Source organism: Hemicordylus capensis, chromosome 11 (genome assembly GCF_027244095.1).
Source record: "Hemicordylus capensis ecotype Gifberg chromosome 11, rHemCap1.1.pri, whole genome shotgun sequence".
NCBI lineage: Eukaryota > Metazoa > Chordata > Lepidosauria > Squamata > Cordylidae > Hemicordylus > Hemicordylus capensis.
Genome location: NC_069667.1, coordinates 13,970,250 through 13,995,489, shown reverse-complemented (window position 1 = coordinate 13,995,489; position 25,240 = coordinate 13,970,250). Strand labels below are relative to the sequence as shown.

The window sequence follows — 25,240 nt, the reverse complement described above, 5'->3', positions numbered from 1 at the left end:
CAGTGCACCTGGCCAATGGCTCCAATGGTTGAGCTAGAATTCCAAGCCAGATCTCCCCACACTTTTCATGCATTGTACCAAACACTGTGGATTCTGTGAAAGAACTATTTGCCTTCTTACACAGTGCAGAACTCCACGGATTTTTCATAGTTACTCTTGAGTTCTTTTTCTTTCCCAAGTGCAAAATTGTCCCAAAGGATTGTGGGGGAAGCACTTTAGATTTGTCTGTTTTAGCCATGTCTATTTGCCTGTGCTCTCTTCTTCTCCTTCTTTCATTGTCACTTAATTTTGCTTACAGTGATATTTGGAGAAAATCTGGGTGACCAAAACATCTGTAGAATTTTTGAGGCAAGTTAAAAGAATTTGGCTAAGGGTGTGTGTCGATTTTTTAAAATCACAGTGGCCATGTAAAATAACAGATATTAATGTTAATATCCATGTTTTTGATGAAACATGGCCATTAAAAAACAATCCCAGCAATTTGAATTTGAACTTTTAAAATATATGAATTTTTACAATCCACCTAAATCAGGGCTTGACAAATCCCAGGTCCCAGGGAGCTCCTAGAATTTAAGTGCCTAGACTAGGATATTCAAAGGTAGAGTTGTTTAATAAAATCTTCATTTGTCCCAGGCAGCCCTGATTCTGTTCTAAGTATGGTACTTGTAAAGGGGTTAGAGAAGTCCATTTATCGTCTCACTGCCCCCACCTCCCCCACCTACACACACACAATGTCCATCACTCTGAGCTGTCCCAGACGGGAGGCTTTACAAGTCCCAGGTTTTCTGTGAGGCTTTACTGCAAATTCAAAGTTGCCCCCCCCCCAATGACGCAAAAAGTAGATTTTTTTTTTTACCCCGTATATAAATCAGGCTACACTCTAACGCATGATGAAAAACCTGAATCATGTGTGAAGTGCTCCTTAATAGCTTACAGGGACTTCAGGGTAAATTTGGCCGATATGTGAACACACACCTTCATTCCAGAGGAAATGTGGACTAAAAGCTGGGTGTGAAAAACTTCCAAATCTGGTAATTTTGTCAAGTGTCTGTTGTCTGACTCCTAAATCTTTGGGCTGGTTCCTAGATCCAAATGAAGTTTGTCAAGGCCAGAACTAACTACTGGAACACATGCCCAACTTCTTCTTGGCTCTGTTGTGAATTATTTCTCTCCATTCTCAGTTATCTCCTCTATCACCTAGTGTTTTGACCCCAGTTGAGAGACCCCCATCAAAAATTCTCTGGTGGTGGTCCTTTCTGGTGCTCTGCTTGGCAGCTGGGTCCGTTGAGCAGCCCTTTCTGAATCGCCTCGCGTGTGCTCTTTCTCTCTTTGCAGGTGTCACCACAGTGCTTACCATGACCACCATCAACACCCACCTGCGGGAGACCCTCCCCAAGATCCCCTATGTCAAAGCCATTGACGTCTATCTCATGGGCTGCTTTGTGTTTGTGTTCCTGGCGCTCCTGGAGTACGCCTTTGTCAACTATATCTTCTTTGGGCGAGGCCCTCGGCAGCAGAAGAAGCAGAGTGAACGCCTCAGCAAGGCCAATAACGAGAGGCAACGATACGAGGAGAAGAGGATGAGAGAGCAGGTTTGTCTCCCTCCTCAGAATCATGGCCCAAATGGTGGGAGGAGTGTGCTAATTTGAAACTGTTGGGGGAGGCTGTGATTTTTGGTGGGAGGGAGGAGCACTTAACTTCCCCCCGCTGGCCATTTTGCTGCTCCAACTTGCACCCCTCCCAACAAGCCCAACAAGCTGCTCTTGTGAGCACCAGAAGTGTACATCCTTCTTCTTGTTAGATTATTAGATTATTATTTCAGAAAATGTGATACCGCTTTTCAACAAAAAGGGTTCTCAAAGTGGTTTACATAGCAAAAGACGTGAAAAAACAGTTCCCCTTCCCAGAGAGGCTTTCCATCTTTCACACACACACACACACACACACACACACACACACACACACACACACACACAACACTAGCAACAGCCATAGGAGAAGCCCGATGCTGGGCTGAAGAGGGACAGTTGCTGTCCCCTTACTAAATATAAGAGGGCTGCCATTTTAAAAGGCGCCTCTTTTACATGGGCAGACCATTCACTGAGGGCTCAAACGGTAGCAACACTGGCCAGCACCCAAGCAGACACCATCCTGCTGCCCACAAAGGAGGCCTCAGCAACTCAAAGCCCCCCCCCCCCACACACATGCTCTGTTGTCAGGGTGGGTGTACAAGAGCCCAAGAGGCAGGTGAGCTGTGGCTGAACTGTGACTTGAGCCTCGGACTCCAGGTACCGCTCCAGCAGTCACTTCCGGGCTACACTTTGCTCAGTGTCCACTTTGCTTTGCTTTGCCTAGGCCTTTGAATCCTTCCTGCTGCACTCAGAGTGCCAGCGTTTCCCTGCCAGAGAAGCATGTGTGCCAGTGGGCTCCAACACCCATGCAAGGCGAACTCAGTTCAGTGTGGCGGACATCCAGAACCATCAGCCGTTCTGAATGTGTGGAGGCACATACCATGCCATGTAACCCTTACCCAAGGTCTTGAAGGAGCTGTTGCAAATGGCGAATGAATGCAGCTTCGCAACACTTAGGCTGCGGGGCTGGGTGGGGAGTTCATATGAGGGAACCATTTCCAAGGGCACGATTCAGCTTTGCTTCTGACGGTTCGCAGTTACTGCACATTATATGTGTTCTTAAAAAGTAGCGCTTTGGTGTAGTGCTCAAAACAGCTGAACTTGAGGCCCTTTGCCGCAGTAGAGCTGCCCGTCTGGGAAAGCTCAAGGTAAGCCAGCATTCTGATCCCCACCATGCATCTGGGGAGCTGAGGCTGAGAGAGGGAAGTTTGCTGAAGGCCCCTGGCGAGCTCATGGCAGAAGGTGGGTGTCACACAAGCCTGGCCTTGCCACTCAATCTCTTTGCCACTTCCCTGCACATCAGAACTGCATTGGGCTGTCTTTCCTGGGAGCACCACTGTATTGTTTCAGCCTAGGTTTCCGATTATTTTGCCAGTTTCAGAAAGTCTTCTGGTAAATGGAAAGGTGTGTTTTTTTTAAGGACATGTATAAAAGTTGTTTGTTTTTTTAAAGTTCTGAGTGAATGTCATTTTGTTGTCAATGTTTGGTGTAAGTCAAACAGGAAGCTACAAGCCATAAATGAGGGGCAACCATCTCTTTTGTGTGTGAACCATTAATTTGGTTCTCCTTTTAAGCTTAATATAACTTTAGATCAGTGATTCTCAAACTTGGGTCCTCAGGTGTTATTGGACTTCAACTCCCATAATCCCCAACCAAAGGCCACTGAGGCTGGGGATTATGGGAGTTGAAGTCCAATAACACCTGAGGACCCAAGTTTGAGAATCCCTGCTTTAGATTAAGCAAGGAAGGCAGAATATGCTTGAAAGGCTACTGTCTCACTTTGACTGCATTTTGGTACAGCCTAAATATAACACCAGAAGGTTGGTGTATATTTCATAAATGATGCCGAGATCTGGTCAACAGTAGTAGGTAGCCTGTCTACTGGTAGGTATCCTGTCTACTAGTAGGTATCCTGTCTAGTAGGTATCCTGCCTCTGGACCTCAGCAGGCAAAACTGCTGAGGGCTAGCTTTTTGAGAGAGGAGAGCTGGTCTGGAGTGGAGAGCTGGTCTTGTGGTAGCAAGCATGACTTGTTTGTTTTTTTGTTCGATTTCTATACCGCCCTTCCAAAAAATGGCTCAGGGCAGTTTACACAGAGAAATAATAAATAAATAAGATGGATCCCTGTCCCCAAAGGGCTCACATTCTAAAAAGAACACAAGATAGACACCAGCAACAGTCACTGGAGGTACTGTGCTGGAGGTGGATATGGCCAGTTACTCTCCCTCTGTTAAATAAAGGGAATCACCACGTTAAAAGGTGCCTCTTTGCCAAGTTAGCAGGGGTGTCCCCTTAGCTCTTAAAGGGTGTCCCCTTAAGGGGGTGTCCCCTTAGCTCAGGGGTGTCAACCCTTAGCTAAGGGTTGTCCCCTTAGCTAAGCAGGGTCTGCCCTGGTTGCATATGAATGGGAGACTTGATGTGTGAGCACTGTAAGATACTCCCCTTAGGGGAAGGAGCTGCTCTGGGAAGAGCAGGTTTCAAGTTCCCTCCCTGGCTTCTCCACGATAGGGTTGAGAGAGACTCCTGCCTTCAACCTTGGAGAAGCCGCTGCCAGTCTGTGTAGACAATACTGAATTAGGTAGACCTATGGCTGAGAGAGATTTTTGCCTGCAACTTTGGAGAAGCCGCTGCCAGTCTGTGTAGAACATGAGAACCACCAGGCTCGCAGGCCGGGTCGCAGGCGAGCCTGGTTGCCTCAAAGCGGGTAACCTGCTTGCGAAGCCCTCCCCTTAGCCCAGCTTAGCGGAGTGAGTGCTCCGCTAACCGGGGTTTCCGGATTGTATGTTGCGGTGGCGCGGCTCCGTGCCACGGCAACTCACGAGGAGACCCCTGACCAGGAGGCTAAAAAGCAGCCTCCTGGCTCGGGGGTTTCTCCCGCATGCTCTGCGCACTCGCAGATCTGGCTGTCCAGGGCTTCTCCTCTGGTCATCTGCAGGGAGAGCGGGCTAAGCCCACTCTCCCCGCAAACCTGCTCTGGTCGAGTCTCACCAATCGTGTATGGCTGAGTCTCACCTCAGTATATGGCAGCTTCCTATGTTCCTATGATCCTTCCAGCCCTGCTTTAAATTTGTGAGCAGAGGCAGCCAAAATGGCTGCAGGGTTTGCTCAGGCACTCCTCACTGGGCCACTGGGATTCTGACTCGACACATCATCTTCCGTGTTTTCCAGGTTGACCCATATGGCAACATCCTTCTCAGCACACTGGAAATGAACAACGAGTTACTGGCTACGGACATGATGAGCACAGTGGGGGACTCCCGAAACTCTGTCATGTCCTTTGAAGGGTCTGGAATCCAGTTCCGCAAGCCACTGGCCTCCCGAGATGGCTTTGGACACCACCCAGCGTTGGACCGCCACATTCCACTGGCCCACCATGCTGCTGCCCGCAATCGTGCGAACTGCCGACTCCGCCGGCGGTCTTCGAAGCTGAAGCTCAAAATCCCGGACCTGGCAGATGTCAGCACCATTGACAAGTGGTCAAGGATCATTTTCCCCATCACCTTTGGATTCTTCAACCTGGTTTACTGGTTGTATTATGTCAATTGATGCCTGCAGGCTCCACATGAGATAGGGAAAGACGCTCAGACTCTGACAACAACGCAGGAGTACTGCAGCCCTGGGGTTGGGGTTTTCCTCTTAATTACGGCAAATGCTCAGTTCTCACCCTGCCTCCTCCTCCCCTTTAAGTTTCTCCTAAATGTCGTTTGTCTTTTCAGCACAAGCAGTATGCACAGAGTAAGTGTGGCGTTAAGAGGGGTTTGTGGAGGGGGGAAGCAGGGAGGTCATCATTGCTGCTGCTTTCTTTTCCTTGTCTTCTTTTCCTTGTCGTTCCTTGCTTGAAGAACTCACCACTCTTTCCCCTTGACAAACACTCACCTGGTTGAAGTGGCCTCCGTAAATAGGGTGGAGCTGAATAGGTTAACTGCTGCGGCAAGCTGCATGTGCTGACGCCTCCTCTCTCCCTTTCTTCTGCTCGAGGTCCTTCCAGTTCCTGTCCTGCTTGCTTCCCTCGGCCCTTCCCACTTCTCATTGCTTCCCTTGGAAGAAGCAACTGGCATCCCCGCACTGCACATGCGTCCTGTCTTTCCTCTCTCTGCCTCATAAGTATACAAAGAGTCTTTCTAAACACAACAGAATAGTTATTTTGCAATGACTTGGACAGAAAGAGGGGGTCCTTTCAGGGGGGTGGGGTGGGGGGCATCTCAGAGTGAAGGCCCAGATCGGAATCCAAGCATCCAAGAGGGCAGTGCTGTCTTTTCTGGCCTGAGTCTGGGAGCTCTTGGCTTGTCTTTTTTCCTGGTGGGAATGTGTGAAAGTGTCTGTGAGAGAGAACACACGTTTTCTGGGGTGGGGTGGGGGGGTGGGGGTTGGGGTTTGTTATGTCTTTTGTAGAAAAAGGATATTGGTGCAGTATAACTGGTAACAGTGGAATGTGGCGAAGCCTGTGTGTGTCTTGTGTGCCTCAGGAGTGGAGGGACGCATCCCAGGCCCAGGCAGCCAAATGCCGCCTCCTCAGCCGGAGGAGCGTTGCGAAGAGGCCACCTGCTCTTCCCTCCACATTGTGTCCCCAGTGCTGGAGGAATAGAGAGGTAGGCTGTGAAGATTCCCTGTCCTGTGGCAGGAGAACCTCAAGGATGGGAGTGGGGAATAGGCGCCTTTTCCACCCTGTCCTTGTGCCGCTGCTGCAAATGGGACCCTGTGGGCCAGGAAGGCCAGTGCGGGATCCTGCTGCTCACCCTCTTCCGACCAACATCTACAGCAAGCCCAGGACTGGGAGCCCACAGGTGCCTGCTTGGATGTCTCTCCTTGAGCCAAAGTGTGATGGACCACAAGCATGCCTAAAACACCGCCCCCCCCACGTTCCCTGGGAAGGCCAGGCAGGACCTGAAGTCTTATCAGCATGCAAGACCCCTCACAGGTCAATGCTGAGATTGAAATGGGCTTTGTTGTGCTGGTGGGGAGTCTTTGTGTGCCCTCGGATCTTGGAGCTACTGCTTTTCAGAGTCATCTGCCACTACCCTGCGTGCTTGGGGACACTGGCCTCCACATGTCACTGCATGCAGCAGCAAATGCAATGTGAGAAATGCAAGCTCAGAAATACACAAGGTCCATCCCAAAGGCACTGGTCCATACGTGTCGTGCCAAGCACCCGCCTGTGACTCTTCTCTCCCGTCCTGCTCCTGCACTTTGCCTTGATCCAGCATTACCCTTTTCTGCCTCCAGGATCTTCCTCCCCTCCACCCCCACCAGCCTTTGTGCCAAAAGACTCGAGCTGGGGTCTCTCAAAAGCCAATGGATATTCTGCCTCATCAGGTAACAGATGCAAATCACGGATGGCTTACAACACTTCACAAGCAAGCTGGACAATGGCATGTGGTTTTTAGTTGTCTTTCTCCACTGCCCTTGTGGCAGGTTACAAAGTTTTGACAGACCCTTCCCTTTGATGTGCATTCCACCACCCTCACCAGTGGAGGGGGTCAGCTTTCCATCTCTCCGAGACCACCCCACCCATAGCCAGCTTTCCATTCTGTGTGGCACTGAGTAATTCTGGGTGGCTGTCTCTCCGAATTAAAAAAATAGTCATCTGCGTAGGTGAACAGAGGGCTTTATCCCGTTTTCTGCCACCGGATCTAAAACAGCTTTGTGATCTTCAAGTCTATCTTTGAACATCTGTTTGCTTATATCTCTCATGCATGCATACAAACACACACACACACACACACCTGTGCCCTTCAACTATGCAGTCCCAGGAGCTATCTCCAATGCTGCCTGTACCAGAGAGGGTGTTTCACTTGTGTTCACGCTAACTGTTGCAACCCAGGAGCCTTTGCACATTCAAAGGAGGAAAGGCAGGCCATGGATGAGGGGGTGTCCTTTCCAGCTAGCCACTTCTTGTACCAAAACCCAGCTCCATGTCTGCTACTCAAAGCGTCACTCAAGGACTTGCTCTGACACCATCCTCATGGTCCAGGAATCTCCAGGGCTTCTGGGGCATCCCACTCTCTTGCCAACAAGAGCTTGTGCCTCAGTTCTTGGTGTCTCTTGCATTGCAGGAGGAGCTGTTCAGCTCCTTTCCAGGCCATCCTGACCATCTTTGAGGAAGGTGGTGCTTCTAGGCAGGCTTGCCTTGCCCGGTCTCCCTGAATCCATGCAAATGGCTGGTGTTGTGCTCTCTAGGCTGTGCCTCGGACCTGGAGGCAGAAACAAGGTGGGAGGGAAGGCTCACTGTGCACAAGTGACAGGCTGGTCCCAAAACTGCTTGGAAAGTTTGCTTCTGTGTGGTGTGCAGGCTGGGCTGCCTGCTGCCAAGAGGCTGGAGGAGGAGCTGCCCAGCTCTGTGATTTGGCCGCCCAGAACTAGTCGGAGGCCAGGTGTGAATTCTGGTGGAATCAAAATTCCTCTTTGCGAGATGCAGAGGGTGAAGGGAAGGAGGGTGTGTCAGAAATCTCAGGACTGCTGCGCAACTAACATGTGTGCTTCATTTTCTGCTGCTGGCACAAAATCAGGCCCCACCACTCAGGGACTTTTATGAACTGGGGGCTCTTACCCTCCCCGCCCCCCTCTCCCCACACTCCATGCCTTCCTCTGGGGAGGGGAAAAAAAAGAAGGGAAGTGCATGTGCAGAGCGACTGCTGTGTAAAAGGAGAAGGAAGCAGCTGTGGGGGAAGGAGATTCTCTGCTGGTGGAGTCAGAGCTGTCCCCTTAAAGCTGCCGCTAGGAGAAGTTCACAGCGCATGCGCCCAGAGGGGCCTCACAGTCACGGGGCTCCTGTGCCTACACATGCGTGGCAGCCACCTTGGTAGTGGCAGCAGCAGCTTCTTGTATCCTGCCCCCCGGCAGGGCAGTGGCTCAGCATTCCCTCCCCGAGGAGCAGCTCAGGGGTTCTCTTCAGTGGTGGGGGGGACTCCTCGAGAACTTAGCAAGGGGAGTGTTGCATCTTGAGGCTTACCTGGGAAGTCAAAGGAGACCACCTGAGACCAGTGGTTGCTGGGAGTGTCATAGAAGGTGTGCCGTGGGATGGAGAGGATCCTTTGGGGTGGGCAAGCAGCCCAGCGGGCACTTCCAAGACAGTGGCATGGGGGGGGTCTCTGCTACATCCAGCTGACTAGGAAGCCTTCAGGGAAGCCCTTTGGCCTGCAAGGATGCTGGCTGAGGAAGGTGTAAACGCAACATCCGGTGCTCTGCCAGCTCATCAAGGGAGACCAGGGTGGAGGAACCAAAGCCGGTGGGCATATGTTGCACCACCAGACAGGGGGTGGTGACAGGGGCAGGAAGCATCTATATCCGGCGTGAGGCAGGGAGTTGCTTTCTGGGAGGCAGCAGATGTGGGGAGGAGGGGCTGGGGGAGGGGGTTGCATTTAGCCTTTGCTTGGGTAGCTTTGTTTTCAGGTAGGGTGCATTTTTTCATGCCTTGTTGTAAACCAAATCAGTGTGGTTCTGTGCATTTAGGAGCATGATGGAAGGAACAGCTGACAGGGTGCAATGTCACTTTTCCAAAGGAGAGGAATAATGTACAATATTGAAAAACCGAGCACGAGGGAAGAGTGTGCAGTGCCATCACGGTCTCTCATGGTGACCCTCATCCCCCTCCACTGCCTGCCCCACATGAGCTATGGGGACTCATCCACAGAGGTCTTTTCCCATTCGGGCTTGGCGTGGTCCAGGCCAGCCTCCTTTGGCTTCCTCTCTTCCCCTTCCCCCTTTGCTATGTGGCAGTTGGTGGGACTGGTCAGTCTGAGGAGGTAGGGAGCAGCCACAGAAGTCCAAAGGCCAAGTCCACGCATGGCACAAGAAGGCCTCAGAAGTGCCCGGGTGTGGCACCCCCTCCCCTGTGGAGGAGGTGCCTCTCCACTCTTCTCCACAGCCCAAAGGCGTGTCAAAGGAATGCTCACCGGGGTCAGGGGCAGATGCTCGCCACTCACCAGGGGCTGCAAAGAAATGCTTGCCAGGGTCAGGGGTCATTCCTTGCCCTGGGACAGAGGAGCTGCAGGGAGGTCTACAGAATCCATGTCCTACTCCTAAAGCATCTTCCTTCTGTATAAAAATCTGGTGGAGGATAGCATCAAAGAGCCTGCATAGCTAAAGTGTGCTTAGGAAGCAACATTTGCCCTCCTCCTGTCAAGCCCGGGTGTTAGGATGCCCCAGACAAAATGGGAGGAAGGCTGAGGAATGAACTGTATGCAGGTGCTATACAGGTCTTACTCAGAGGAAGGCATCTTTGACTGACTTCCTGCTGAGGAGCAATGTGCAACTTTTGGTTGGATTGTTTTGTCTTGTGCAGAACGTGGGACAGCTGTATTGTGCATAGCTGTGAGGGAAGCATGTTGGCAACTGCTTGTACCCATCCCCTCACCCACCCACCCCGGTCCGGCCCCCATGACTAGAATTCAGAATGCAAAAACAAATGCCCTCCTCCTAAGCAGGGGAGCTTGGCTACGCTTTGCTTGAAAAAGGCATGCACAAGCAACTTCAGCAAGGAAAGTTTAATAAGAAATTGAAGGTGGTGAATGGTTGCTTGGGTGCAATAGCTTTGATCCAGGTTTTTGTTTTTTGTTTTAAGAAAGAAAAGAAAGAGGGAAGCTCTGATGATAGCAGACAAGGGCTGAGAACAAGGACGGAGCAGGAGATCTTCTCAAACAGAGGCTGAGTGGGCAACTGCCATGGGCACTCCTGTAAGATTCCTGGTCCGAGCAACAGGCTGGGCTGAAGAAGCTCTGCTCGCCAAGGTCCCGTGTAGCTCTCAAATTCTGTTCTTTTATACAGACTAATCACAGAAAGGCTTTGACCTCTTGGATTATGTGCCCATGAACAGGCAGCAAGTCAGGCAGGACCTGGGATGTGGGGTGTCTTCCTTCTTCTAGGAGTGTAAGTCAGTATTTGACTGCATGGGAGAAAACCCCCAAAGCACTGGGAGGTCTCCACAGCTTTACCATGAGTTTTCTATAAGGCTTTACTGAGAACTCAGTTATCTCCAAAACCCGATGCAAAAAGTGGATTTTTTTAACCCCGGATATAAATCAGGCTGCATTCGAACACTCAGTGAAAAACCAGAATTGTGTGGGAAGTGCTCTCTGATAGCTCGCAGGGACTTCAGTGTAAACCTGACCGATATGTGAACACACACCCTTCATTCCGGAGGAGATGTGAGCTAAAGGGCTTTAAAAGCACTGTGTGAAAAACTTCCTGGCTACAAAGTCAACTTCAGTCAGGATGTTTTGAATATAACTTAAGCCTCCCATTCAAACTACAACCAGTTTAACAAACAAAGCTGTCTGAACTTCCAACTTTGAAATCAAACTCAGTTCCAAAGTCTGAAAATGTTTAGAGTCTCTGCAATGTCAAGATCTCTTCTATTTCAAAACTTAAAATAATTATTTTTTTAAAAAAAATATGAAAAATATTTAACCATCTTGGAGTTCAGAGGAAATTCACAACCTCTGAACTGCATCCAATTAACTATAATATTTCATGTTGCACTTCTAATCGGTGCTATATACAAAGAAAGATTATGATTTAGACTTCACGCCCTCATCCAACAACTGATCCTGGCCACCAGCAGTGGCCTCATTGCTCCCAGTTGGAACAGACAAGGATGTGGATTTGAGGGAGATCATCCTGTGAATGAGGGATGTGGCAAGGAACACACAATGTTCTCCTGAGGAAAGGGCTGCTCCATCCCTTCTCTTGGATGAAGTAATATCTCCACCACCTTCCCTTCTTTTACAATGCCTGTCAGCATGTGCATACGGCACACCAAATATCCAGTTTGCACTCCTGTTTTCACTAGTGACCACTGAGCTATATTTATTATTTAATTTATTTAATTTATATACTGCCTTACTCCAAAGGCTTCCGGCAGTTTACAAAAAGGCGGTTTACTGTATGGAGCAGATCCAAGGTTTCTTGATCTGTGCTGAAGGTCTCTGGTGACTCTTGCCATGCGGTGTATGAAGTTCCAATAACTTGTTTTATTGAGTGGGCCATGATAGGGCACAATGTGACAGCTGCAGTTTGCAGGCTGAAAGATTGGGACTTTCAGGACAAGACTTAAATAGTCTTCACTTGCTGGTATGCAAATATTATCAGTGTGCGAGAAACACGGGTGGATTGAATGGCATGTTTCATTAGAGACATCGACTCTGCTACCAACTTGAGGTCAGCCAGTTGTTGGGTAGATTAAATGCTTATCCCACAACATTCTGCAAAATTGTCAAGCTGGCAGTAGGCCCACTGGTCAGCCCCCAGACCAGCCACAGTGCTGCCGCCGCCACCACACACTCTGCTCCAGCTAGAGCAGCAAGAAAGGAAGAGCTGTTGCAAGAGGCCGGCATGCCTAGAAAGCAGGTGGAGGGAGTTGGGCAGAGGCCTGGGATGGGGAGGAGAAAGAAGAGAGGGGATGCAGTGGTACAGAGGCCAGTTGGAGGCAGATGAACCCAGTGGCTTTCCCCTCCTTCCCCTGTCACACTCCAGCTCCACTAAGGCCAGGAATCCTCAAGAGGAGTCTTGAAAGGCATCCAAGAGGAGGTGCGTCTGCATGAGTGCCCTCTTCCTGTCTGAAAAGTCCAGAATGTAGCACAAGGTTGCTCAATACCTGCCATTCCTAAACATGCTTCTTAAATGCCACATAATTTGTGATCATTGCAGGATATATGTTTGGCTAAACTGGAGATACTTCTTTTCACTTTAAAGTAATGATGGGGATTAAATCTGAGAGGTTGAAAAGTAGGGTTATAATTATTCCCAAGATGGGTTGCCAGTCAAGAAGTCTTTGTATGATTGACACCAAAGACCAGCCATGTCACTGTGGTCTTTGGGGCTAGCATCGGGGTGAGCATTCCTGGACCCTCAGAAGGGCCTGCCTTGGATCCTTGAAGCCACCTCTGTGCCCACAGATTTTGGGTGGTGCTGGTGAAGGGCAGGGAAGAGCAACTTTCTCAGGGCCCACCCATGTGGAAAGGGGTTCCTGGAGGGCAATTTACAAAAGGGCCCCTGGAACCTGGAGCTGGTCCCAATGGTCTGACCTGGAGCCCTGCTGCAGTTTGTCCTAAACTTCTCAAACAGTGGGCAGGGTATGAAGAGCAGTGCTCCTGCAGCTTTGTGCAGAAGAAGGAATTTTGGTAGGTGTAGATTGTCATGCAGGAATGAGAGAAGCTGGCCTCGGACTTGAGGCAAGTCCTTCCTTCCCAAGATGGGTTGCTCTAGCTCCTCTCAACATGGAGTTTCCATGGCAACCCTCTCTCTTCATTCCTATGTTTAACTCGGACCAGGAGGTCCAGCCCTTTCAAGTCTGAGCCAAAGCTCGATGCCTTTTGGACCTTAAAAAACCAAACCAAACCAGGTCAATCATGTTTTAGAGGAAAACCAGGGGAGAGAATCTGACTGCATGTCTTTGAGGTAAAGGGAATGCTACTACAGTCTCACTTTTTATGGGCTCAGCAGTTGCAGGTGTGAGAATATATAAGCTTTGGCATTACACAGAATGCTGGTTTGTGGAACCTCAAGTATTTCCTACACTTGTGAGACGGACAGCCATCCACTAAAGCCTATCCATGTGCCTAGGTTATGCTTGCTTGTTATCTGAGATCAACATGGCAACAGCAGTCGATCCCAACCAAGACTGCAAGCAGTCAAGGGCAGTTGAGCCAGGGAGGAAACTAGGAATCTGACTTCAACAAGTGAAGGTCCAACTCTTTGGAGGACTTGCCAGCTCAGGACATTTTCAGGGTTATCTCAAGCAGTTGCTGGATGCTGTGGCAGTGAGAGTGTGTGCTGTAGGCAATGCCAGCTGCTGCTTGACAGAACACGACATTGTACCATTCCTCCGTGAATCAGGTGAGTTCTCCCAGAAGGGCAATTGGATTCAGAACAGTCAGTACAGCTATTCAGCACAGAGGGCAAACATCCACAAGTCAGGCTGAAGCATTGCATTGGGATGCTCAACTTCACACCCTAATATCAGTTGGCTTGGCGTAGTGGGCAGAGAAACCGTTTTTGAACTATGGGACAGCAAGCCATAAGCCAGCTATGGGACAGCAAGCCAAGATGATCAAGGCAACCTGTTGATTTAGATGCATCTACCACCTCTGACAGCTAACGAAGAGGTAACCTCACCTGTACCTGGGAGACATGAAATTCAATCCAACAAGGGGAAGTCATGGGAAATCCATGTCATTGTCCTGACACATATGTTGCAGAAGGAACTGCTGTCAATCATCCTTAACTTTATTTGAGTGGCTACTTTGCATCCTGTACAGTGTTTCCAAAAAGAAAGAAGAAGAAAAAGGGAAAACACCAGTTTTTACTATTTTTCTTTGATTTGCATTTTTTCTGCATGAAATAAGTCCTTGATCTTTGTCTCTTTTTTCCACAAAAGCAGATTCTGCTTTAAAGATGTACAAACCAGAAAAGGAAATAATGTTTCTAGCAAAGTGATTTAGATGTAGATTTTTTTGTATAAAAAGGCAAGGGGGAAAAATATAAAAAAATAAAATAAAATAACCTAAAGAGCCATCTTTGTCTACTCTACAGGTGTAAAATGTGATTGGTGAGCAAACACTCCTGGTTCCCAAGCAGCGGCTTCCTGTGACTGGACAGCCATCGAGAACTCCTACTCTGCAGAAGGGAAGCCGCTGTGGCTGGGAGTGTGGACTCACCAATTGCCTCACGTGAGTCCTTTCAAAAACTGTCTCCTTTAATAGATTCGTTGGCTTTTCTTTTTAGTGATCCTGTTACTTTCACAGTGACAGTTTTTGGAAGATGACAATGAACTGATGTTTAAAAAAACAAACTTGAAAATAGTTTACAGTTTTGTACAAAACATGATCAATATTAACAAAAGTGGTTTTTTGGTTTTTTTAAAGAACATAACAGTGCCAAACAAATGTAATGTGTACATTCATGTCTTTTTTTTTTTTTAATTTTGGAAAATGTTCAAACACACACACAAACACACACAGATTTTTTTTTTTAAGCAAATGACAATGTACATGGACTAAAATGTATTTTAAAATTGTTAAATATCATTTGGTCAGGAATCTTTCATGGTTTTTTTCTAACCCAAAAAAGAAAGTACACTTTCAAAATACAGCCTTGAAAGGAGATGTTTGTTTGTTTCCCCTGTCAATTGCATTGCAGAACATTTCGTTTCTTGTATAGCAGCTGTCCATGATTGGGGGTATGTGAAAACAGCCCCCGTGCAACTCTGCAAAGCCTTCAGGCTCAGAAAAAGAGCCTTCCAGTTATGGGAGCCTTAAATGGATCCTACCCAAATGTAAGTGTGAATGAAGTGGTTCATCTTCTGGTAGCCTTTGATCTGTCCACTGTTTGACAGTTCTTGTGGATGCTGCAGATGGAGTAACCTGGCCGAAGCAAGTCCCCTTGTCAAAGAAGACCCCTGGCGTAATCGCAGGACCCAGCGGCCTGAGTGAGCCATGCCAGTCTGATCATGCCACACCTGTTCTTAAAGCACCTCCAGGTGTGCCTCTTTTGAGCACAATCCCAAGGCTTTGGCCTTGAAAGCCACCAGCAGCTTGAAGGCCTGGGGACCCGAAGGGCCATCTTCTCCCACACGACCTTGCTGGGAAGGCCCAGTCTGTAGCAGAGGCTCTCCTCCCCATGTGCCCCCATCAGCCTTCAAAAGTTGAGTGGATGGCGCCTGGGGAGATGGCCTCTGCAGTGAGGGCCTCCAGCATCTGGCGTGCCCTCTCCAGGGAAGAACCAGCATTGCTTTTATCATGAGGATGACAGGCTCGGAGCCCTTTGGGTGCTTTAAAGCCACAGGCAATTGGTGGCTGTTCTCTGTATCCATCTGTTTTTCATTTGATCTTTAAAAGACTGTCTCAGGTGATGCTGCTTTTAAAGTGGGTTGGGGGGGCATTTTTATTGGTTCGTGATGAATGTTATAAACTGCTTTGGATTTTTTTAAAAACAAACAAACAAACAGAAAAGCAGTATATTGTAAAGTAAAGACATGCTTTGATGACCAGCCAGCCCCATCCTAAGGGTTGCTAGGGCTGAGCACCAACATGTTAGAAATATTCAGCTCTTGGGAGGATCACAACACAGCCCTGCACAGCCCTTGGCCCTGAGCTGCCACTGCAGGGAATCCTTTTCCACTGGCTAGTGTCACTGAGAGGACAATGAGGCCACTCCTGGAGCCGGAGCAAAGCAGAACCCTGAGATAGCCACGGCTTCCTGCCAGGCAACAGAGTCCTCATCACCTTGAACTTTATTCATTCATTGGGGGTGGGGGGACACCATCCAATCCTAGAGGGCATTGGACATAAGAACAGCAGAATCTGCCCTCAAAGCCCACCAGGTACAGCATCTGGTGGCCAACCAGATTCCTCCAGGAAGCCTTTCAGCAGGGCTTGAAGGCAACAGCCCTCCCTTGCTATGTGTTCCTAGCACCTGGCATTCAGAGGTAGACTGTCTCTAGGCACGGAGGCTCCTTATAGCCATCATGACTAATTGCCCAATAGCTTCTCCATGGCCATGCATTTGACTAATACCCTTTTCAAAGTTATCAGAACCAATGGTCATCCCCACATCCTGTGGTTGCAAGGTCTGTAAACTGGGTGGATTTGGGGTGAAGAAGGTTCTGTTCTGAATCTCCTGCCCATTCATTTCACTGGATGACCAACCTTCTAGTATTATGAGAAAGGGAGAAACATTCTCCCTATTTGCACCATGCATAATTCTGCAAGCCTTCGTCAGGACATTGTCCTCCAGTTATCCTTTTTTTTCTAAACTCAAAAGCCTCAGACAGTTGGACTACATTGTCCCAGGGCTCTTTGACCCCATCTAGTGGTAAAGCCCTGGCATTGTTCTCCCCACCCCACTCCATCCATGTCTATGGCTCTGAGGTCCTGGGATCTTGGAAGGTTACAAGACCTTCATGAGATTGACCAGCCACATTGACTGAGTTGGGCTTGAGATGGAGATCCAGAGCTTAGTCTTCTCATAAATAAACCACAGAGTATGGGCTGCAGGCTTTTCCAGAAGCAGTGCTACCGCAGAGCTGAAGTGTACCTCCTGGATGATCCCGACTCGGGTAACTCTTGCTGGCTGGGGTAGTTGGGGGATGGGGGAGTCTGTAGGGAAAACAGGCCTTGCCAGTTCTAGGACAGGGCTCCAATAGCCAGGGCCAGGGACCAAAATCCTGCCAGCAAAAGATATCCCAGCACTGAGACTTAATGGGTGAAAAGGTGATGAGGAAGGGGGAAAACGTTAAGGCAGAAGAAAAGCAGGAGAGGAGTGCTGGGAGGCAGGGTGGGGGTGTCAGCAATGCTCCCAGATTTCGATCACTCTCCAAAGGGGCAGGGCAGAACATAAATTACAGAAATAGTTCATCGTCTGTATTCTTTTAAAATAATACTAAAATGCTCCCAGCAGCAAGCCTCATTATAGAATCATAGAATGCTAGAGTTCCCAACCTTGGAGGTCTTCTTGTCCAGCCCCTGAGCAAGAAACGGAATGATTCAACACATCAAGAGACAAACTCCACAAGAAAGCCAAGAGTGCACCAGAGCAGAGGCCGGAAAACTCAAGAGATGGAATCATGCCAGGAGAAACACAAACAGCCCTAAAAGGCCCAGAGCAGCAGGCCCCAATCTGTGAAAGAGAAGGAAGTCAAGAAACCCCAAAAGGTTCCTTGGAAAGCCTGGATGGAGGGTGTACCTGAAACTTCCTGAGCGCTCTTCTTTTTCTTCTTGGAAGTGCCATGAGATGGCAGCGCCTCACAGTGGGGAAGAACAGAAACAGCTTCTTGTAGTGTGTTTCTGCCTCAGTGTGCCTGATGACTGGGTGTGCCCTTGAGCCATGGAAGAAGCTTTATCTTCAAATGTTGCATTTTCCTACTAAACGTCAAAAATATCCCCTTTGTTGAAAACATTTAGATATCACAAATCCAGAGCCAAGTCAATTCTGAAGTGTTAGGCTGGTTTTGATCAAGTCATATGTCATGAATGAATGTTGCCCATATGAAGTTTTCGGCCACAAGGGCTCACATGTCGTGTATATAGTCAGCCTGGCACCCCAGCCATGCCCTTGCATCTGACATCAGACATGCAGGGTGTGTGCCTGCACAACCCATTTGTGAGTAAAATAGAACAACAAATATTTATACACCACTTTTCAACAAAAGTCTCCAAAGTGGTTTACATAGAGAAATAATAAATAAATAAGATGGCTCCCTGTCCCCAAAGGGCTCACAGTCTAAAAAGAAACATAAGATAGACACCGGCAACAGTCACTGGAGGTACAGTGCTGGGGGTGGATAGGGCCAGTTGCTCTCCCCCTGCTCAATAAAGAGAATCACCACGTTAAAAAGGTGCCTCTTTGCCCAGCGGGGCACCTTTTCCTGCTTATAAAGGCAAGGAGATGCATTCCCAGCCAGTCTCAGAACCCAGCAATGGCAGAAGTTGCTCAAAAACAGAGCCACAGGGGCATGGGCTGCCAGCGGCGGCTGATCACAAGCTCCTCGCAGCGGCGCTATGCCCGTGGGGGGCGGCCCTTTCATGAGGCAAAGTGAGGCAGTTGCATCAGGCAGGTGATTTGGGGGGCACCAGCAGGATGGCAAGATTCCTCCCCACCACCGCCATCACTCTTTGGGTCTGATCTGACCCTTGCAAACTTCGACACACTCTGAGGCAACCCCTCGCAGCCACAGAGGCTGTCCGCACTGGCGAGCAATGGTGACACGATGCACACAGAGCTAGTGCAAGCACCCCACTCTTCTGTCGGTGGGGCGTTGCCCTATATGTGAGCCACTGACTTTGCCAGACGTTCTGCTGAACTTCATGACGGAACAGGATTCGAACCCAGGCTTCCCCAGTCCAAGATGCTACCCGCTACTACACAGCAGTCTGTCTGCCAGTTAACCATGGGTCACTCTCTCTTTACAAAAGAAATGTGATTTTCAAAATGTTTGTATTTTATTGTTATTTCTAGTATTTATAAACTGCCCAACACATAAATCTCAAGGCGGTGTGCAACAACTTTAACGCAACAAAACAAAACACCATGAAACAAAAGGTCTGAGAAAACAGGTGTGACTGTATTTTTGCAGGCAGGTGGGCAGAGAAGCTCTTATATTGCCAAGGAGTGCATTCTAAAGCCCTGGGGCGGCCACAGAGGAGGGCTGGCCTCATGTCGCCACCAAATGAGCCAGTGGCAACTGTAACTGGACCTCCCCACACGATCTCAGTAGGCAGCAGAGTTATGATGGAGAAGGCACTCTCTGAAGAACCATTTATAGGCAGTGACCAGCACTTTGTATTTCGCTGGGAAACCCTATTGGTAGCCAGTGCCGTTTTTTAAAGATTGGTGTTATGGTTTCCCCAGAGACCAGTCTGGCTGCCTCCTTCTGCACCAACTGTGGTTTCTGGACTATCGGCAAGGGCCGCTCCAAGTAGAGCACATGACAGAAATCCAGCCTGGAGGATGCCAGCATATGTCCCATAGCTTTGAGGTCTCTTAAATCCAGAAATGGGCAGCGTCGTTTGCGTCTCAGCAGCAGCTGATAAAAAGCACTCCTGGCCACTGCCTCAATCAGCGGGACCAGAGCAGTGGCACCTAGCAATCTTAGGTTGCAAACCTAGGGGGACACATCTGGGAGTCAAGCCCATTGAGCCCAGTGGGACTCCTTTCTGGGTAAACATGATAGGGTCACACCACTGAGCACTTAATGTGCAAGTCACTCCATAATAAAAATTCAGCCCACCCCGGATGGTAGTAGCCCCAGGATTAAGACCACTCACCAAAGTATGGAGGCAAACACCTGGGATTTTAGAGTAAGGCTGGGTTGAATGTTTTTTCTCAGAGACCAGGGAGGGTATTGATGTGGGGATGGGATGACTCTCCCTTGGTGCTTTGACAGGAGCTGCATCCCGGAGGAGGAGGAGGAGGAGGAGGAGGAGGAGGAGATGAATTCAGACTGGAGTAACCAGCAACCGACTAGGCTATGACTTCACAAGCAGTTGTGGAATCCTGCATTCACCGTTCTCCAGAGACCTGTGAGGATTCCAAGGGGGAGCATCAGCAGCCAAAGAAAGACTGTGCCGCTGCAGGTAAAGTTTGAGAGGAGGAAAGAGAAGGCCATCCCAGCAATTCTGAAGCCTGGCTGTTGCTTTGCCTTGTTTTTAAAGATGTACCTTAATTATTTTACTGGACAGAAATTTGGATCCCAGCCCGATACAGGCATAGAGTTCTTTGTCAAGGTAGGACCTCGGCAGCCTTTTTTGAACATTAGGGGCAATCGGTTATCCAGATCTCACATGTCGTGGTGCAAACCATGTTCCCCGGCCACTGCTTGTTCATGGTGGGTGCATCTGAACTTACATGGCCGCTTTAACTGGGGCAAGCTGGTCACTTGCAGCATTCAGGGCAGCATCACAATGCATGCTGCGGGTGCTTTGGGAGCGTGGCGGAGAAAGTGAAGAACTGCTTCTTTTAGCCCAGAACTGAAGGCAGACTCTCTGGATGGCCAACACAGAGCTAGTTTGGGGAGGAAAGCTGGTCTTGTGATAGCAAGCATGAATTATCTCCTTTGCTAAGCAGGGTCCACCCTGGTCTGCATTTGAATGGGAGACTACATGGGAGCACTGTAAGACCTTCCCCTTAGGGGATGGAGCCGCTCTGGGAAGAGCACATGCCTGCTTGCATGCAGGAGGTCCCAGGTTCCCTCCCCGGCATCTCCAGATAGGGCTGAGAGGGACTACTGCCTACAGCCTTGGAGAAGCCGCTGCCAGTCTGTGCAGACAGCTCTAAATTCGATGGCGCAATGGTCTGACTCAGTATATGGCAGCTTCCTATGTTCCTATGCAACAGTGAGTTTCTGGGTACCCACCATGCTGGCTGTATTCATGGAGAGCACAAAGCTGCTCGCTTCCTCATCCTCTTTGTCATTCACTGTATCCATCCGTCCATCCACCCATGGGGAATGGTTTCAGAAGCATTTCGTACTATTGTTTCCCTCTTCCAGATCCAGTTATGAAAGTGACACAGAAGAATGGATCTTGAATGCAAAACTCAACAGCTCCTTGGCTTAGTCAGGCAAGACCAGGATGGAGAGTCACCCATGGGGGGTGGGCCAGCAAGGGGGGTGGGCCAGCAGGGGGTGTGAGGCAGGCGCTATCTGACAAAACCAAGGCAGAAGCTTCCAGAAAGCCTCCCTTGGTCTTCCTGGGGTGTCCTCAATGGACCCAGCACCACCATTATGCTGACAGTTGACCTATGCAGCCATTTGGTGCCAAGGACATTTCTCTTCTTACACGCAGGCTGTCAGAAAATGGAGAGCAAGGAGGAAAGGAAGCAAAGGAGAAGGAAAATGGGCTGGATGCAATTGGAGGGGAAGGTGAGAAGCGGTTTGGGGATGTGCTCACTTCCATGGTGTTTCAGCATCCCCAAAAAAGCACTCCCTGGAAAACTGACCACCTCCATCCTATCCTGTGCCTGTTTTTCACAGGGGAAAGCAGGATAATAATAGTTGTTACTACTACTACTACTACTACTAACACTACCATCTGCTGCAGCCAGAGGCTGGGGAGCTCCACCAGTTACATCTGACTGTTCTCCGTTCCATGGCAGTAAGCAGGCCAGGCCTTCCCCCACTTGCCTTAATCAGGAGAGCATCAAAGCCTGGTGGCATCTTGTTGACAAAACCTCTCTTGACTGGACAAACCCACCGGTCAAGATGGAAGGGACTTAGCAAACAATGGGCAAGAAGCCTCTGCAGGGGCAGCACCAGCTGATGGGCTGGTCAGTTCAGCAACCTCAGAGCTTGGTCTAGGCAGATTCCCTGGCCCCAGTTTCCCACCTCAAAGCCCCAGCCTGCCCGCCCTCAGCTGACATCTATGGCTCCTGGCTGTGTGTGGCTTCCAGGCGGACCCTCACACACACCTCCGCTTAGGCTATAACCAAAGGCTGTGATGGGGGCTTGTTGCTGGAGCTGAATAGCAAACAAGCTGATTTGGCCCTCTTGGACCACCAGCTCCTCCTCTGCTCCAAAGAGGCTTCTGGGAGGGCCCAGAGCTCAGTTGTCAAGCCCCTGCACTAAAAGCAGAAGGTCCCAGGTTCAATCCTGCAAAAAAAGTGAGGTGGGGGGGAGGAGACAGTTTTATGAAATGGGCATCTTGGGTGTTGCCATTTCTGTGTGATAACACCTGCCTTTATTTTAGGTTGCCCACCACAGCCACCCATCCAAGCTGAAACCCAGGCAGATGTTGCAGCAGCCAAGAGTGGTAAGCAGGATGAGGAGGCCAGCACGGCCCAGTTTGTGTGCGTGCGTGCGTGTGCGCGCATGCGCACACGCGCGCACACACACGCAGAGTTTCCTGAGTCCTGCCTTTTCCTCTTCTCTTGCAGGTGGCCCAGAAGGCCCAGGCACAACCCCTACAACCCCGCTGCCTGCTGAAACCCTGGCGCCCAAAGATGCCCAGCCTGCAGGGGGGCTCTTTCCCCTCTCTGCCCCTGCCCCGCTTTTCTCTCATCCAGACGTGAAGGTCTTAACACAGAAGCTGGAGGCTGTGAGGGAGTTTCAGAGCCAACATCACCGGGAGCGTAAGCATGAAAGCAGGTCCACCCTCCTCCCCATGTACGTGGTGTGTAAGCTGCAATTCCACAGGAATTCCTAGGCAGAAAGAGCACAGAGCAAGGTTATGGCCACAGAATCCAGCTTCCTGAGAACCTCGGCTCATTTTTTTAAAATGAAAGCATGTTTCTAGCCCTTAAGGAGGTTGCAAAGATTGGCTTCAAAAGGATGTGATGGGCAAGAGACCTGCTGAAATCACAGAGGCCAGAGAGATGGTTGCAAAAGAGATGGTTGAGGTTGGAGCTTCACTGTCCTTGTTCCTCCCCAGACCTAGAAAAGAGCAAATAAATGGTGAATATAGCAAGCATTTCTCCAACAAGGGTGATGGGGGTATAGTTCAGTGGGGAAAGTTCCTGCTTATCTTACAGAAGGTTCCATGTCCTTCTGTAAACCCTACCAGAAGATGCTGTCTCTGAAACCCTGGAGAGCTTCTGCCAGTCAGTGTAGACCAGGGTTGCTCAACTCTGGCCCTCCTGCAGATGTTGGCCTACAACTCCCATAATCCCTGGCTGTTGTCTGGGAATTATGGGAGTTGTAGCCCAAAAATAGCTGGGAGGGGCCAAAGTTGAGCAGCCCTGGTCAGCTTTTGTGTCCAGGTGCACTAAAAGCCAGATTCAATAGAGGCAATCTCAAATATGAATATATTGTGCAAACTAAGAGAAATCATGGCTCCATTTCACCACGTCCAACGCAGAATCCTGTTTTTCTTGTTGCAGAATTGGGATTACCTGCTTGCCAGGGTAGAGTTTCACGTGGGGCAGTGGGGGACATGTGGAATCTAGGCAGCTAAAGCTTCACACAAGTCTTGGTGCTCTCGCTTGCCTACTCATTGCAGGCAAAAGGGACCTTCGCAGTTGCCGTGACTGCCTCAGATCCATCAGGACAATCAGGGACCACCTGCAGACAGTCAAGAGCAGACTCTCGAAAGTAGAGGCAAGGCTGGGCATCCAAGTCCCACTGCAGGAGCTGGATCCAGAGGACCGCGAGGAGGAGAAAGAGAAGAGAGAGCAGGACCCCAGTCCTCCCGACCCAGAAACACAAGAGCAAGAGGGTGTAGACAGCAGGAAAGAGCATCAGAATTAGAAAGAGTTGGCATGCGGTGACGGGGGGGCAGGGGGGACAGGGCTCCTGCTGATCTATAAATGTGTACAGTGCCTGTGAAAAAAGAGGTGTGCTTTCTGTTTTGGAGATCCTCCTGGTTTTCTATTCTGGTGTGCCATCGTTATATGTCTCAGTTGGAAGACTGCTCTGTGAAGAGCAGACACATCTTGGGGAGGTGAGCAAACTTTTCTAAGCATCTAGCCTTACCCCCCTGCAAACTAACTAACAGGAGGAGGGGAGATTTTCAGGGGCTGGTTTCTCTTTAAGGGATAAGTCCGTGTGTGTGTGTGTGTGTGTGTTCTTTGCCAGGGCTAGCATTTGCAAGGGTTAGCATTTGCAAGGACTAGCAAATTCCAGTGTTTTTTGTTTGTCCCTGCCTGGAGGGGGTGGAGTCAGCTAGGGCTGGGGGAGGCCCCACATTCCTTTGACATTCCTTTGACTCACATCCTGTGTCTCAGTTGGAAGACTACTCTCTACACAAAAGGTGTAGGACCGAGAGCAAAGCAAACAGAGAATAGCGAACAGGGATAGCAAACAGGTCATTGGAGTTTTGCAGGAGTTTAGCGGGAAGTGTGCGGGCGAGCCTGAAACAAGCCCTTGTGATCACTAGAAGTCTGGTGGAGAAGAGAACTTAAGTACAAATCCCTTCCTCATATTCTTGGGAAAGGCTGTTTGGACAGTTCAATATCTGACCATTACAGCTGAGACCTATCCTTCTAATAAACTATCTCTAAATACTGTAAACAGCCAACAAAAATAGGGTGGGAGGGAGAGCCTTTCCTCCCAAGGGAAAAAGCCCGGGGACCGAGGCTTCAATGCCAAGGCTGGGCAGGGCCTTCTGGCTCAGACACCTAGTCCTGGAGAAGAAGAGGAAGCCTGCTGGGCTGGGTCGGTCTGTCCCTCCCAGGAGGGCCCTGAGGAAGCCACAGGCTGGGAGCTGCTGGGCAGATGGGAAGGCCGCAGCCAGGGGCAGCCAGTGGGAGCAGCAGTTCAGCTAGACGGGTCGAGGGACTTGCGCTTTTCTCTTCTGTATTGCTGGGCTCTGGGTTGTTGCCTCACTTCAGGCAGACCCTTCTCTGCCCATGGTTCTTCTTCTTGCATGCCTTTTGCTTCAAATCGGATCATAAGAAGTCCTTGTCACTGGGATGTGCTGCTCTTCACTCTGGGTCTGCCTTTGGAGGCCTAGGACTGCTCAGCCTTGGGCGGGAGTCTGGTGCCAAACCCTTTCACCTCCCCCAGGAATCTTCTGTGGAAAGAGGGGTTTGCCCCACTCCAAACTAAAGTGAGTGGTGGTGGCAGCCTCCCGTGAACCTCTTGCAGTCCAGGATTTGCCCCAGGGGACTCGCCCTCCATCACAGGCTCCTCCTGGAATCCACTGCCCAATCACCACGGTGCTTCTGCTCGGTTACCTCCGATTGGTAAAGCACTGTGTGGGCGGGGCTTGCCACGTATGCCCTTAGCCTTTTATATAGATCGATTTTTAATCCTAATTTTTCGACAGTATCTGTCTCCTTTGAGGTTTTATAGTACAATATGCCACTAGGGCCCTAAAAAACATTCTCCCGATGGACCAACATGATGTAGCCCATCAGGTTTGGAGAAGGGGAGATCTTTCTTCCACGATCTTTCTTCCACGATGAAGTGATGCATACCTTGGCGGCTGTTGAAAAATGACCCCCAGATCAAAGCACCCAATCTTTGACAGAGTGATGCTCAGATGCATATTCTCTACTCATCCTTAAAGCTCACTTGGTGACTTGCAGCCAGATATTCTCTCTCTCACTGTTGTCAGAATAGACAACGATCATAAAGGCAGAACCATCTAGACCAGCCTGAAGGAAGGGCAGGATATCAGTGGCATAAGAAGATGCACGTCTGTGCACATGCCATATACCTATTTATGTTAAGTATTAGCCACA

The 25,240-nt window shown here is 49.6% G+C and overlaps 2 protein-coding genes across 6 annotated transcripts in view; both read left to right on the top strand.

The window, feature by feature from the left end:
- Positions 1–5,818, top strand: part of LOC128335294 (gamma-aminobutyric acid receptor subunit beta-4) — a 73,335-nt gene extending 67,517 nt beyond the window's left edge. For both annotated transcript variants that reach the window (XM_053273306.1, XM_053273307.1), the window contains exons 8-9: positions 1,336–1,592; positions 4,799–5,818. In XM_053273306.1, the coding sequence (XP_053129281.1) occupies positions 1,336–1,592; positions 4,799–5,176 (635 nt within the window). In that variant the 3' untranslated portion in view covers positions 5,177–5,818. The remainder of the gene's footprint in view (positions 1–1,335; positions 1,593–4,798) is intronic.
- Positions 5,819–19,633: 13,815 nt separating this feature from the next.
- Positions 19,634–23,408, top strand: LOC128335751 (uncharacterized). Of its 4 annotated transcripts, XM_053274485.1 has the most exons (7): positions 19,653–19,698; positions 19,804–19,848; positions 20,613–20,683; positions 20,908–20,984; positions 21,808–21,870; positions 21,995–22,189; positions 23,056–23,408. In XM_053274485.1, exons 3-7 carry the CDS (start codon positions 20,640–20,642, stop codon positions 23,301–23,303), a joined length of 627 nt encoding a protein of 208 aa, XP_053130460.1. In that variant the 5' UTR covers positions 19,653–19,698; positions 19,804–19,848; positions 20,613–20,639; the 3' UTR covers positions 23,304–23,408. The 4 variants fall into 4 exon arrangements, with proteins under 4 accessions (XP_053130461.1, XP_053130459.1, XP_053130462.1 ...); XM_053274486.1 differs by lacking the exon at positions 19,804–19,848 and having other exon boundaries at positions 19,634–19,698; XM_053274484.1 differs by having other exon boundaries at positions 19,650–19,848.
- The last annotated feature ends 1,832 nt before the right edge of the window (positions 23,409–25,240 follow it).

Excerpts from the sequence above, each read along its gene's own strand:
- LOC128335751 (XM_053274486.1), top strand. The coding sequence starts at position 20,640 with ATGGATCTTGAATGCAAAACTCAACAGCTCCTTGGCTTAGTCAG. Across the intron at positions 21,871-21,994 it reads TGTTGCAGCAGCCAAGAGTG|GTGGCCCAGAAGGCCCAGGC; the intron begins GTAAGCAGGATG and ends CTTCTCTTGCAG. Across the intron at positions 22,190-23,055 it reads GAGCCAACATCACCGGGAGC|GCAAAAGGGACCTTCGCAGT; the intron begins GTAAGCATGAAA and ends TACTCATTGCAG.